General features: G+C 43.0%; 1 protein-coding gene across 2 annotated transcripts; it reads left to right on the top strand.

Moving 5' to 3' along the window:
- The first annotated feature begins 334 nt into the window (after positions 1-334).
- Positions 335-12,353, top strand: FAM76B (family with sequence similarity 76 member B). 2 transcript variants are annotated; one of them, XM_054164604.1, is made up of 10 exons: positions 335-582; positions 863-927; positions 1,275-1,329; positions 3,111-3,266; positions 4,109-4,308; positions 6,689-6,736; positions 6,952-7,032; positions 7,673-7,808; positions 11,171-11,272; positions 11,855-12,353. In XM_054164604.1, the coding sequence occupies exons 1-10, from the start codon at positions 478-480 to the stop codon at positions 11,942-11,944; spliced, it is 1,038 nt and encodes a 345-aa protein (XP_054020579.1). In that variant the 5' UTR covers positions 335-477; the 3' UTR covers positions 11,945-12,353. The 2 variants fall into 2 exon arrangements, with proteins under 2 accessions (XP_054020579.1, XP_054020580.1); XM_054164605.1 differs by having other exon boundaries at positions 7,676-7,808.
- Positions 12,354-13,989: the final 1,636 nt, after the last annotated feature.

Raw genomic sequence — 13,989 nt, forward strand, 5'->3', positions numbered from 1 at the left:
TGAGCCTCCGCACTGAAACCACTCAGGAAGCAGAAGTCGGCCTGGGCGGCCCAATTATCACCGCAGCCACGAGGCCATCCAATCATCAGCCAGCGCAGGGCAGGGCGCCCGCGGCAGGATTGGCGGCGGCGGGGGAAGCGGGGGCGGTGATTGGGCGGCGAGTTTTGAAGGCAGGTTTGGCGCGAGGCGGTGATTGGCTGTCGCCGGAGCCCGAGCCCGGGGCGGAGGGAAGGGCGGGGGGCGCGGGGGTGACGCTGATGCCGACACCGACACAAGGGGGACGCGGCTGAGCGGCGCGGGCTCGGCGCGGGGCCTAGGGCGGCGGCGGGGCGCGCTCCTCAGGCGCGGCGGCAGGAGGAGGGGGGGCGGCAGCTCCTCGGTGGCGGCCCAGACGGCCGCTCCGGCCCTCGCCCCGGCACCTCCCTCTTCCCCTCCCTCGCCCCCCGCTCCGTGTCCGCCCCGCCGGCCGCGGCGCGGATGGCGGCGGCGGCCACGGCGACCGCCCCGGCTCTTTATGCCTGCACGAAGTGCAACCAGCGCTACCCCTTCGAGGAGCTCTCCCAGGGCCAGCAGCTGTGCAAGGTATGGCGGCGCTGAGGCGAGGCGCGGGGGTCTGAGGCGCAGGGCAGCGCTTACAGCGATGGGGCCCCCCCTCGCCGGGGTTGGGACGCTCGCAGCTGTTGGCTTCTCGGGGGAGTGGAGGAAGGTGGCGGCGGCCCTGTTGCGGGGAGGCAGACGCTAGCCGGCCGGACTCACCTGAGGCACCGCCTGGCGGGGCACCGGCCGAGGAGCGCGGGATGAGGCGGGTTTGAGGGTTTTGCGGCTCTGGCAAAGGGAAGTAACGTTGCTCTTCTCCCCTCAGGAGTGCCGGATCGCCCACCCAATCGTGAAATGCACATATTGCCGGTCGGAGTTCCAGCAGGAGAGGTAGGGGAGCGTTCCGCCTCGCCCCGTGCGTGACCCGCTGAAGTCCTGCCCGCAGGCGGTCGGTGGACCTGCAGGGGAACAGCTGGTCCGCAGGCATGACCTCTCGTGACGGCGGAAATTCACTCCGGCGGAGACAGTAAAGAGGGCAGAACCGCAGTAACATAACCTGCCCGCTCCGGCGGCACGAGCGTGTCGCATAAATGCAGCACAGCCTTAGTTGTTCACTTACCGTTAGCCGCTTTTGCCACCGTGTGTGTTTGCATGTGCGTTTTCCAGTAATTGCATGGGAAAGAATTTCCAGGTGTGTGTTTGTCGCTGAATTCAACATTATGCAATTTTATCTTTAGCAAAACTAATACGATATGCAAGAAGTGTGCCCAAAACGTCAAGCAGTTTGGAACGGTGAGTAGGCTCTTAGCTCTCGTGTTTTACATTGAAACAAGTTCATTTGGAGCTAAACTTCTGATCTTTCTAGGGTTTGGGAGGGTGTGGGGGGGTAAAGATGAAAAAGGTGTTTTGGAAAGGTGATGAAAATTGCTGGCAACTCGTGGTTTGGGGTTTCTCCTGTGAAATTGACATGCATTGTGGTTGAATGTAGTTTAATGGCTATGACTAACTGCAATATAGCTATTAATAGCAAAACCAACGTTATTTCACCTTCTGCATGTAAAGTTATTCTTTGCATGGCCTCATAAATGCACATTTGCTGGCAGAAAAACAGTTAGCTGTCTGTGTTTTTAATGAGAGGTAAATGTACAAATCTAATAATACCACACTCTGTTATGTAAGGCTTAAAATTTTTAAATGCATGTTGATGAGCATTCAGCTGTTGAGCAGGAAAGATTTTGTCAGTATTAACTTTATTCATAGAATCAACAGGGTTGGAAAAGATCTCAAAGATCATCAAGTCCAACCTGGCATCCCAAGACCTCATGACTACTAAACCTCCAATCCCGTCTTGAACAGTTCCAGGGGTGGTGACTCCACCACCTCCCTAGGCAGCACATTCCAGTGGCTAACAACTCTATGTCCTATACATGTAATACTAACTACCAACTACACTGGTATTTTGTCCCAACTGATGGTTATCCAATGCCTGATGCACTAGAAGTGTCCTATAAAAGAAATTTGAAACTAGCAGTTAAGAGAGAGATACTTAAAATTAATTTCCCTCTCCTCTCTCATCAGCAGTTGGCCCAGAGTGGCACACTGAGAGCCCCACACAAACAAGACCTCATGATGTTACACTGCATTTTTTTTCCCCCTCCTGAATTTCAGCTTCAGTTCTGTTAGGAACATTGTTATTTTTTTCAGTGTACACATTATCTCTGAACACTCTGTAGATACTAGTTTACAGAGGGTATCAAGGTGATGCTGTCAAACAGAAATGCATGTTTTCTACATGCTTGACACAGAATCAGAATCAGTAAGGTTGGAAAAGACCTCCAGAGATCATCAAGTCCAACCTGTCACCCAACACCTCAGGATGAACCATATTAGATGAAACTCAACTTACCTGAGAAATGTAATAACTGTTGGTATGTAGTAGCTCATCATCAAGTGGAATTGAAGCTAATAAGGGCCTTTTCTAACCTTTGAAAGCTGACAACTTTGCAGCAGCGTATTATTCTAGTTGAGTGATAGAAAACCTGATAACCAAACCTCATGGTGTGTTAAGTTATGGGAGTTTGGGGTGGGTGTTTTTTTGAGTTTCCTGCAGAATGGCAGAGATTAGGTTGCTAATCTTGAAGCTGTGGTGTTATCAAATCTGAGAGTATTGCAAGGGATGTCTGCAGGGGGATGTCTTCAGAAAATTACTTTTCATTACACTTCCAGTCCAAGAAATTTCTTGATTACTTGTCTTCTAAAGTTTAGGTAATTTGTTTAGTAATGCAGTAACACAGAGAGAAAGTGGCATTATATTTCTTGAAAGGCAAGTTTGTGTGTCACTGAGTATGTGCCTGGGTTTTCATGGGAAGCCCAGACTCTGACCATTGAAGGAGCATCCTTTTAGGGGAAAGGTTTACTCCTGAAGACACAAATTGTAGGAAAAAAGATTCTCTAGGATCGTTAAGATATGAAACCTTACTGCTTTAGAAGCGTCCTTGTGTGATTTGAAATGCTTGTGTTCTCTAAGGATCCTGTAAATGTATTGACTTCAGTTCAACTTGCCTCTTTTTCAGCCCAAGCCTTGTCAGTATTGTAACATTATTGCAGCATTTATTGGCACCAAATGTCAGCGTTGCACCAACTCGGAGAAGAAGTACGGCCCGCCGCAGACGTGCGAACAGTGCAAGCAGCAGTGTGCTTTTGATCGGAAGGAGGAGGGAAGAAGGAAGGTAGGCTTTGTTCCACAGCTGCAGAGGACAGACAGCATTCCTTCTTCGTAAGAGAGTGATTAACAGGAATGTGCCTTAAGTTCACTAATACTAGATTAAAGTTGTTCTGTCCTCTACAGTACTTGAATTAAACCTCACAACTTGATATTGTGATAGCTACTAAGAACAGAGGTTAAGCAGCTGAACAGTTTCTGGTGCTTTGATGGTTCTGGTTTGGTTTGGGGGTTTTTTTCCCCCTTTCTGTGGCACCTTTTTCATGCCTGTAGCTTGAATCTGTCACATCACCTCTTCTGATTTGCCTGCCTTTCCTGAAAGCGCAGCACCAGAGAGGTAGACTGCTCTGGGCAGCCCTTTGCATTCTGGTTTCTCAGATAGCTTTGGTGAGTGCCACCTTCTCCTTCCAGAAGGTGCTGAGGAAACTACCTCGCAAGCCTCTTGCCTGAACCTGAGAATAATGCAGGTTTTACAGAAGATTTTGCTTGATAAGTCAAATGTTGGCAGGACATCTTGATTCTGCCTGGAATAGATGGGTTCAGAGAGGGTACATGGTACTTAACCTAAAAGCTATTTGTGTCTTTAAAAAATTGTTGTCACTTCTGTAATACAGAGCAAGTGCAATCTTTACTAACTTTAAAGTACAAAACTAGATGGAATAAGATTCACTTTGCTCAAAGATGGTGTGTGCATGTTGGAGATAATGGTCATGTTGCCTCATACCAGAGATGTCTGGGTTGTCCCCAGAGATAACAGATGAAGTGACACAAAGACTTAGAAATATTGAAGTATGTCTTTAGAGTGTGACTTACACTTGGAAAAACCTCCTATGAATTATTTCCCAAAAGGTTGATGGAAAGTTGTTGTGTTGGCTCTGCACACTGTCTTACAAGAGAGTGCTACAGAAGACAAAAGAGCAGAGGAAGAGCCTAGGATCTTCGCATTCTAACTCCTCATCCTCGTCTCTTACTGAGAAAGACCAGCATCACTCAAAACACCACCACCATCACCACCACCACCACCATCGTCACAGCAGCAGTCATCATAAGTAAGTATTTCAGAAACTGAAGTAGCTGTTGGTTCCTCTTCTGTGTTCTGTTAGTACAGAGATGTCAAAAGCAGCAGTAGAATGTTTTTATTCCATCAGAATCCCTGTGTTCTTACGGTTTGAATGAAGAGAAGTCTGCTAAGAGCATACATTCTTGGTAGCCAGCAAAGTGGTCAATGTCAAAATTAGTAGTGAGCCTAGAAAAGGAATTCATAGCATGGCTACAGCAACAAGCAACTTAGCAGTAAAGCTGAACTTGGTTTTCTAAGCAGTGGCTGCTCTGTGGTAGCTGCTGTCTTATGTGCCTGCATCGTGGGTTAAAAGCTGCATGGCACTGGTGAGAAAGGACTCTGCTCAGCATCCCCACCCTGGCTTACTTCACCCCAACTTGTTTGTGCACACATACTTCTGCTTAAATGAGAAGCAGAAGCAATGGTTTAGGGATTACCCTCAGTCAAGGACCAATTCATATCTTTTTTGTCTTTTGTAGTCAAATCTCACTGGAATAGGTAGTTTGTTGTTTTCCATCACAGCCGTGCACAGTCACAGTATCACTAAGCTTGGAAGAGACCTCGAGGATCATCGGTTCAGTTAGTGGCACTCGGGCAACATTTCACACCATTTTGGCTAATCTCCTGCAACTTCTCAGCCTGCCCTCTCTATCCATGGCATATGCAGTGTACCAACTTTGAAGTTCATACCCAGTTTATTTAGTTGTAAATCCCAGAATTTATTTGGGTTTTATGCCAGTATAATAGTTGTCCTGATTCTTACTTCTATTGGTAGGCTTATGGCAGCATAGCTTTGGAACTGCTTATTTAACTTCTTGTGTTGGATGGCAAATACTGCAGCCACCCAGGGTACTGACCCTGGCCACAGACACAAACACTTTCTAAGTCTCATTTTTCTGGTGCTTACAATTTTCCATTTAGGCTGAAATTTGCCCAGTTAACCATGACTTCAAGATAGTAATAAAATAAGCTGGAAATGAGGAGAAGAGAAGGCACCTACTTTCACTGTAAAAACCAAAATGAAAGGAGAAAAATAACATTTGGGTTTTCTAGCAACTTGAAGAAGAAAACTCTTCTTGTCATGCAGAGAGTTATTGCACTGGTCCTGTCCTTTCAAATCTGCTGAAAATCAAGTTATGACAGGCTAGATCTATTTTATAGCATGTGGCAGAGATGCAGTAAGGATTAAATGGAAAAGTGAAATCTTTACTACAGAGTAGAGCTTCTAATGCACTTATGATTTATAAAAGTAAGCATATCTCCTGACAAATCACAATGTTCCTGATTTAACACCTCTTTTCTATAGGCAGCCATGGGTCCAATGCTCCTAATGCAATAAATACAACACTTTCTCCCTGTCCATTTCAGTTAGTGCAAAGGTGAGACAATGAGGTAGAAATGCAGATTGAACTATTTCATTCCCTGCAGTTATGTACATTCTACTCTTTCTATTGCAATGGTATTTATTAGTTACATGTGAAATTATTGAAAACAAAGGTTTAAACCTCCAAAGCAATTATTTTCTGGGACCCAAAAGTTAAATTTGCTCTTATGGCACTACATAAGCACTTCATGCATGTTAAAATAGAATAGAATAGACCAGGTTGGAAGAGACCTTTAGGATCATCATCGTGTCCAACCTATTATCCAACACCACCTAATCAACTAAACCATGCCACCAAGCACCCCATCAAGTCTCCTCCTGAACACCTCCAATGATGGTGACTCCACCACCTCCCTGGGCAGCACATTCCAATGCCCAATCACTCTCCCTATGAAGAACTTCTTCCTAACCTCCAGCCTAAACCTCCCCTGGTGCAGCTTGAGACTGTGTCCTCTTGTTCTGGTGCTGGTTGCCTGGGAGAAGAGAACAACCTCCACCTGTCTACAACCTCCTTTAAGGTAGTTGTAGAGAGCAATAAGGTCACCCCTGAGTCTCCTCTTCTCCAGGCTAAGCAGCCCCAGCTCCCTCAGTCTCTCCTCATCGGGCTTGTGTTCCAAACTCCTCACCAACTTTGTTGCCCTTCTCTGGTCATGTGGCCATATGGGAGTCCCTGGAATGCTGCTTTAGACCAACTTGGGAGGTAACAACAAAAACATTTAGCCATCAGTCTTGAAGTTTATCCCTTGTGTCTTACAATATTGTAAACATTTAAGCAAGAGATATTTTTGTAGCATTCTGAGATAGTAAAGAATGGTCACAAATACAACAGATAATACAACTGTCAGTTGAAATTTCATAGCTGGTAATTTTCCTAAGTTAAAAAAAAAAAGAGTGTAGGGTTTTATCAAGTCCATAAACCATTCAGGTAAATGTGGAGTTAATGATCTGTTTGGTCACTTAACCAAGTTCATTTCACATATTTCAGAATCAGCAGTCTGAGTCCAGAACAAGATCAGGGACTATGGAAACAGAGGTAAATATATTATTTATTAATTTCCTTTTAATTTATGTTGAAGTGTTCCTTTTCCCTTTTTTTCCCTTTTCTGTTGTTTTTTTCCCCCTTGCATTTCTGGCTAGTCTCTAGCATTGCAGCTAGGAGCATGAGTTAGTTATTTTGCATGTAGCAAATGGTGATATTAGAGAGCTATGTAGCATGAGGCTTTAGGTTTACATTCTGTTTGATTTCAGCCATAAATCCACTGCAGCTATTCAGAATGAAACTCCAAAGAAAAAACCCAAACTGGAATCCAAGCCATCAAATGGAGATAGGTAAAGTTCCCTTTCTGTACAGCTGAGCCATTTCACCCAAGTAGAGCTCTTATTTGTGGCCAGTTTGTTTGGTTGGTTTATGTCTGAGGAATGAGGGAGGTGAAAATACTGTCTTGACACGATTATTGGGTGGCATCTGAGTGCTGACAGTAAACTAACTATTTGCAGAAAACTGGCCTGTTTTCCTGCTTTTAAGCTGTTTGGGCCAAAACTGAATAAAACTTATCTATGAGGCAAAAATTATCAAAGAAGATTCCCTGACATGGGTGTTTGGTCAATTAGGTGCAGGGTTGAACTTGCTACTTCAAGCTAGAGAAGTCTTTTGCACCTTAATGTGGGAGACTGAGTCTTTATTCTGTCTCTGGCCAAAAAGTTGGAATCAAAGTAAAAGTGGCTGCTTCAGTCAAAGGAGATTTGTCCCCCTCCAAGCTAATACTCAATTATATTTCTGCAGGTGTATGTAATGTGTGCCATTAGTAAGGTAATTTGCCAGTTGCATCCATTTCTGTCAGGTACATACCTTTTTTTGCATTAGTCCTTAAGGATGTTTGTGGGCTTAATTATCCAATTTGAAATTAAACAAGAAATAAAGAGCTTTCTCCTCCTGGTGTTGTAACTAACTATTGTTTCTTCTTTTTAGTAGCTCTATAAATCAGTCAGCAGACAGTGGAGGAACTGACAACTTTGTCCTCATAAGTCAGCTGAAAGAAGAAGTAATGTCACTTAAACGTCTCCTGCAGCAAAGGGATCAGACTATTTTAGAGAAAGATAAAAAGGTAAAAGTTGCACCTGCTTAGTGAGAACTTGATCATTTTGCTTTCTATTTTGTAGACTCCTGGCAATGTCAAAATGGTGAGGGGGAGGGGGGAAAAACCAAACACTAAAATCAGACACAGTTGTATTTTATATGGCGAGTCATCAGGTCTTACCATGTAAAGGACAAGTCTGGGACTTGGAGCTCTGTGTCAAAGAGGGATTCATCTTGCCTCAGTTCAGACACTTACAAACCATCCATCTGCTTCACTGTTACTAGGGCCTTGTGCCACAGGTGATGGATAAAATGCCAGGCAGTGGTTTGCAGTTTACATATTCCAAATGGAGTCATAGCTAAGATCCCAGATACCTACGTAGGCTGATGGACACACAAGGTAAGTGAGGGTAAAGAGTAGTAATGAGTTTGTTCCTAGCATAGTTTTTGTTTAGTTTTAAACTACAGCAGCTGTAGCCATCATTGAATGAGTGTCCAAACTTACATGTACAGTGTATGAGAAGTGTTTTGGTTTTTAGAAAGATGAACAGCATGTGTGTAGTGTAGGTTGAGTGTGGATAGCCAGATACTAGTTTGGATTAGATGCCTGGCAGTCAACAAAAGTTAAGCTAAATAGACCCAGATGGCAGCAGTGAAACTTCTACCTGAGATCTACCCTTCAAACAACCTAATCACTAATAAGAAGAGAGAAATAATTAGAAATACATAAAAAGCTCTAGTAAAGGCAGAGCAAAGTTTTTTTTTTTCTGCCATCTGAATAACTAGATGCTTTTAAGACACTGTAATGATGGCTCTGGAATGTCCAGGGTTGAGTAGGTTACGGAATTACACTGCAAACTTGCTGTATTTTTTCAATTGAAGTTTTCACTGTAGATGTGTGGTGGTTCATTAGAAGATCAATAGCTAAGAAAGGCTCACTGATCCTGAAAGGAAAATGCTTCCACTTTAAATCATACCTCAGTATCCTCATTTCTACAGTTGAATGTGCTGTGTCAAGAATATTGAACCTTTTGTCATTTGTATCGCTGTTACAATGTACTTTGTGTTGGAAGTACTTGCAATTTCATGCCTTTAAGTGGTTAGTGTAAAAGAGATGAACAGTCTGTCATGGAGTCTCTTTAGGTATTTTTCTGCAAAGGACAGAGAGTGAGGCCCTGATCTCTTACAAAGCCAGTAGAAGATCATGAGTCAGGATGAAATTCACTTACCTCTGTGTTTGATCTCCTGGGCAAAGCTAACAAAAGGGTTAGGTAAGGAGATCACCTGCTTCATAACCACTGCAGTGACTTGCTGTGTGTTGTTTGCATAGGAAAAGCATCTAATTTAGTAATCCCTACTGCTAAAAATATTTATTTGACCTCAAAATTCTTTGAACTTAAAGGCTCCTTCAGGCATTAGTTCCTCATTTTCAGAGTGTCACTTACTTTACACTTCAGCTGCTGCATGGGGAAGAAAAGCAGAACCCGTTGCCCAGTGTTTGCACAGCTCAAACATGTACGACAAATAAACGCACTGCAGCCTTTTTTGTTGTTTCTGTAAGATAGTAAAAGTGAAGGCAGTGTACTGAGATAAAAGTCTGAGCCAGGCCTGTGGGAGCTTCCTGTTGGGATCTTGTCCCAGGTGTTGTGTATGAGCAGTATTTGAACTCTTGGGAGCACTCCAAAGAAAACCTTGTGAACTGTGTAGCGTACGATAATAAAACCCAACCACTACACCAGCTGTACAGACAATCCTCATTCATTATCTTTTGTTATGAATCAGGATCTCAGCCATGTTATTACTACTACATACTGTTTGCAGTATCAGACTTGTTTCACTTTCTGGACAAAATATTAGTGAGTCACCAAGATAGTACTGTAGGACCCTGAGACTTGATCATTAAGAAGGGACCACAAGTTGCTGAATGTTCACAGGTGATGTTTGCTCATCTAGTGGCACATTACTGTGGTACAGTACTACCACTTTTCCTTTAGACCTTATTACTGTCTACAACTGCCTGAAGGGAGGTTGTAGCCAGGTGGGGATTGGTCTCTTCTCCCAGGCAACCAGCACCAGAACAAGAGGACACAGTCTCAATATGCGTCAGGGGAGGTTTAGGTTGGATGTTAGGAGGAAGTTCTTCATAGAAAGAGAGATTGGCCATTGGAATGTGCTGCCCCATCACTGGAGGTGTTTAGGAAGAGACTGGATGGGGTGCTTGGTTGCATGGTTTAGTTGATTAGGTGCTGTTGGGTGGTAGGTTGGGCTTGATGATCTCAAAGGTCTTTTCCAACCTGGTCAATTCCATTCCATTCTTTTTTAATACTTAGTTTGCAGTATGTGGTTTTGTAAATTCTAGGGGATCCTGTACAGCAGCCATAAGCTCATATGTTGAGCAGCAGGCTGTGTACAGTGAAGGGCATGCATCCTTGTATCAAGATGGCTGCCTATTAGGTCTGTTTGACTTGACAGGTCTTTTGAATACCTTGTTTCCCTGCATGTGATGTGACACACCATAAGGTTGGTAGCAGCAGTGTTGGTATTCATCTTAGGAATGTGTGGCGTGGGTTGTTGTAAGTGGGCTTCTTCGCTAGCGAAGAGACTTCGCTTCTTGGTAAATCCAAATTGACCAGAGAAGTTCAGAATAGCCAGGTGAATCTGGGGTGTTTTGAGGAGCAAAACATTTTAAAGAGGAGATTCGTGAAACTTCTGTCTATACAAAGCAAGCTGTTAGTTGTTCACACAGCTGCACATGCTTACAGAAGCAGCACCCGCCGCTTGGATAAGAGCATGTATCACCGTGCAGGCACACCTGCCTTGCTGCGTGCCATCTGGATCTCTGCCTGTCTCAGGAGAGCCCCAGTGACAGCAATACTGTACTACAGACTCAGAATTAAATCATATTAGTGACACACTTCTAATAACAATTCATTATTGTGGATTGAGAAGCAGTGAACCTCTGGAATGTACTACTTCTGTTTAGGACTAACTAGCATAAAATGACACAAAGGAATTCTTTCCCTTGTCTTTGTATGGGAGATTTTTCATGTGTTACCATACCATATAACTGGAGATAGTGATCAGGATCTCACAGCTGAAAGAACAGCTGAGAATATAAACCATTAGTCCTGCATTTGGAAGTTCTGGTTCTGTTGAGGATTAACCTTCTTTATACAATATCCCAAGTGAAAAATATGGTTAGATGAGTAGAGTTGTTTCCTCCATATAAGAGACACACAAGTACTTCTTGAACTACTTCTCAAGCACTAAGTTGTCAGTATTACAATAGTAAATGAACAGTGTTTCCTGAGGCTTCCAGAAAGATTCTACAGATTGATTAGAGGGGACTACTAGAACAGTCTAAATCGTAGTATGGATTTGTGTTTTCAGTTGACAGAACTGAAGGCAGACTTCCAGTACCAGGAGTCTAACTTGAGAACAAAGATGAACAGTATGGAGAAAGCTCATAAGGAAACTGTGGAACAGTTGCAGGTGAGTAATTGCTTAGCAGTACTTGAGAAATACTTCAGATAGACTTATGCATTCGTGCTCTTCACTCACAACAATGATGTAGTACTTCACCGTGTTTAAGTTCAGATGCAGAGTACAGCAGGTCTGCAGCTGATGGTCTCCATATGAATTAAATTCACTGTAAGAATTGCTTTCTAACTTCAGGAGCTAGAGGCACGCTTTCTCAAAGGTTATGTTACAATTTTGTGTCCTCAGCTATTTAATCAGTTGTCAGTGTGCTGTTAACCTTATTTAAGGGCTCAGCCTTAACATAATTGACAGCTAAAGCATATTTATCAAGAAGAAAGCCTGAATTAGTTGCCTGACAAATTGCAGACTGAACAGATAGCTCAGGTGCTAAATGTTGCAGTAGAGGAAATGTGTTGATCTTTCCTGTGCATATCAAAAAGCATATAAAAGTCATTGTTACCTTCATGGAATAGTCTCCCTGTTTGCATTCAGAGAACTTGTTTCATAGGTGCCATGGGAAAGCAGTGCGTGACACTCCCTGAGACATTTTAGTAACTTTGTAAAACTTTGGGTTTTTCTTTATCTGTGTTGCAGGCCAAAAACAGAGAACTGCTCAAGCAGGTTGCAGCATTGTCAAAGGGTAAAAAGTTTGATAAAAGTGGGAGTATACTGACATCTCCTTGAGGAACTGGTTGTGGATGAGGTTTGCTACTCAATGCGAGCTTGAGTAATTTCTGTGGAGCCCTTACAATCCTGTGTAGTGGGAAAGAACTATTTTTGCACACCAGATTGGTTGGCATGTTTCCTACATGTTTTTTATAATTAAGATGCAGCTTTTTTTTGTTGTTAGTTAACTGCTCAGATGAAAATCCTTCAACTGGCTTGAAGGCTGTTTTTATTTTTTTGATACTGGAAACTTTTTGCCAGCAATAGTATTAAAACAGTTGCATAGAGAACAGCATAGCAGCGTTCTCTCTAAAAGGACAACATGCAATAACAAGCTAGGTGTACTTTTTTTACCAGGCAGCCACCCAGTCTTTTAAACTTAACACTGATGTCAGCCAGCAGTGTGTGGATTTGCAGTGACACTAAAGGCTGCTTTCTGGCAAACGCCGTTTTACTTTGTATCCAAAAAAGACACGTTTGGAATGGAAATCATGGTGCTCTCCAATGAAACTAAAGAAACAAAAAAAAAGCCCCACAAAGGCATATATGGATGTGTAAATACAACTGTAACAGTTATATTCTTAGTTATGACAAGTAATTTAGTGTTTTACATTCTTGTGATAGGGACTTCCTGACAGATTATCTATTGTACAGTAACAGAGGCAGTGTGGTTCTTTTGTAAGATTTTACTGTAGATTTTTTTCTTGCAAGTGCCTTTCTCCAACTGTTTATTTATAGGAATGTTGGTATTTTGTACATAAAGGGGTGTTTTTTTTATGTTTTGAAATCATGTTTAATAAATGTCTGATGTAAATATAAATGTGTGTACAGAGGAATCTGAAACAAAGATCAGAGCGGCTCGGGCGGCGCTTCGAGGCGGCGTTAAGAGCTAGCTAATGGATGGACAGTGAGTAATTGGCTTTAGATAACCTGTGTAGCTTGTGTCTGTGAGGTGTAGAATTTTGGTAGTGCTGCTCATGCCAACCACTTCCTGGACAGAAAACAAGCTGGTTTTTTTGCAACACTGGAGCTGAGTGGTTTATTCGTGTGTGTTCCCCCTTTGGCACAGCGCTAATTTGAATTCCGTAGCAGACATCGTGCTCCCCATGTTGCATCCTCAGTGAGACACACTCAACAGGTTTGGTTTTTTTACCAAGTTGCTCCCCATTGTCTGATTTGTTTTGTACTTAGTTGTAACTTATGGGGATCCTTTTTAACCAATTGCAAGATTTTTTTTCACCCCCTAGTAAAGATGCACAATAAGAGTAGCCAAAACTAACGGCCTTGAAGTTAATGGAGGAAGTGGATGTGGTACCAGAGGGTGAGTTGTTTCAATGTTCTGGGTGGGTTTTGATTCTAAATGACATCAGTTTAAGTTTAGCTCTGCTCCTAATGGACATGAGTGGTATCCAGAAGTTTCAATTAAATTGAACTTGCTATACCCCAAGGTCTCTGTTCAGGAAAGGAAGTTAAAAGTCAGCGCAAAGTAGAGTTGTGCAAGCAAAGAATTAGTTCCACTCTGGGTACCAATTGGTAACAGGGTACCTGCTTATATTTCAGTAAGATTAATTGTGTAGCATAAGCTACACACCTTTTTAATTCAAGAAGTAAAATCATATAATAGTCTGGGTCATAAGGGACTTCCAAAGGTCATCTTGTCCAGCCCCCATCTCAGGTTCCGTGGCTGTCCACCCATGTACTGAACTGTGAACACCTTTGCAGTAGTTCAAAGAAGTTCCAGCAGTGACAGACTACTGAATAATTTGACCCCAAAAAAATGAAGCTGTTTCATGTGGCATATGTGCATTTCCAGACACTAAAAATCAACTTTGTATGTTTATAAAGGCTCTTCTTTGAAACTGCTAAACTGGGGTAGAGAATGCTGCTGTCCTTCAAGGATGTTTTGGGGTTGCTTTTATCAGTCTACAAATGTATGACTGCCATTAATTCAGTGTTAGCAGTTTGACAAGGCTTTTTCTTTTTTACCTTCAGTTGAATAGTAACCCTTGGGTGGTGAAATTGGTTTTAAAACATGGGAGTGCACAGCAAGTTGAAATGCTTGA

Source organism: Dryobates pubescens, chromosome 10 (assembly GCF_014839835.1).
Source record: "Dryobates pubescens isolate bDryPub1 chromosome 10, bDryPub1.pri, whole genome shotgun sequence".
Taxonomy (NCBI): Eukaryota; Metazoa; Chordata; class Aves; order Piciformes; family Picidae; genus Dryobates; species Dryobates pubescens.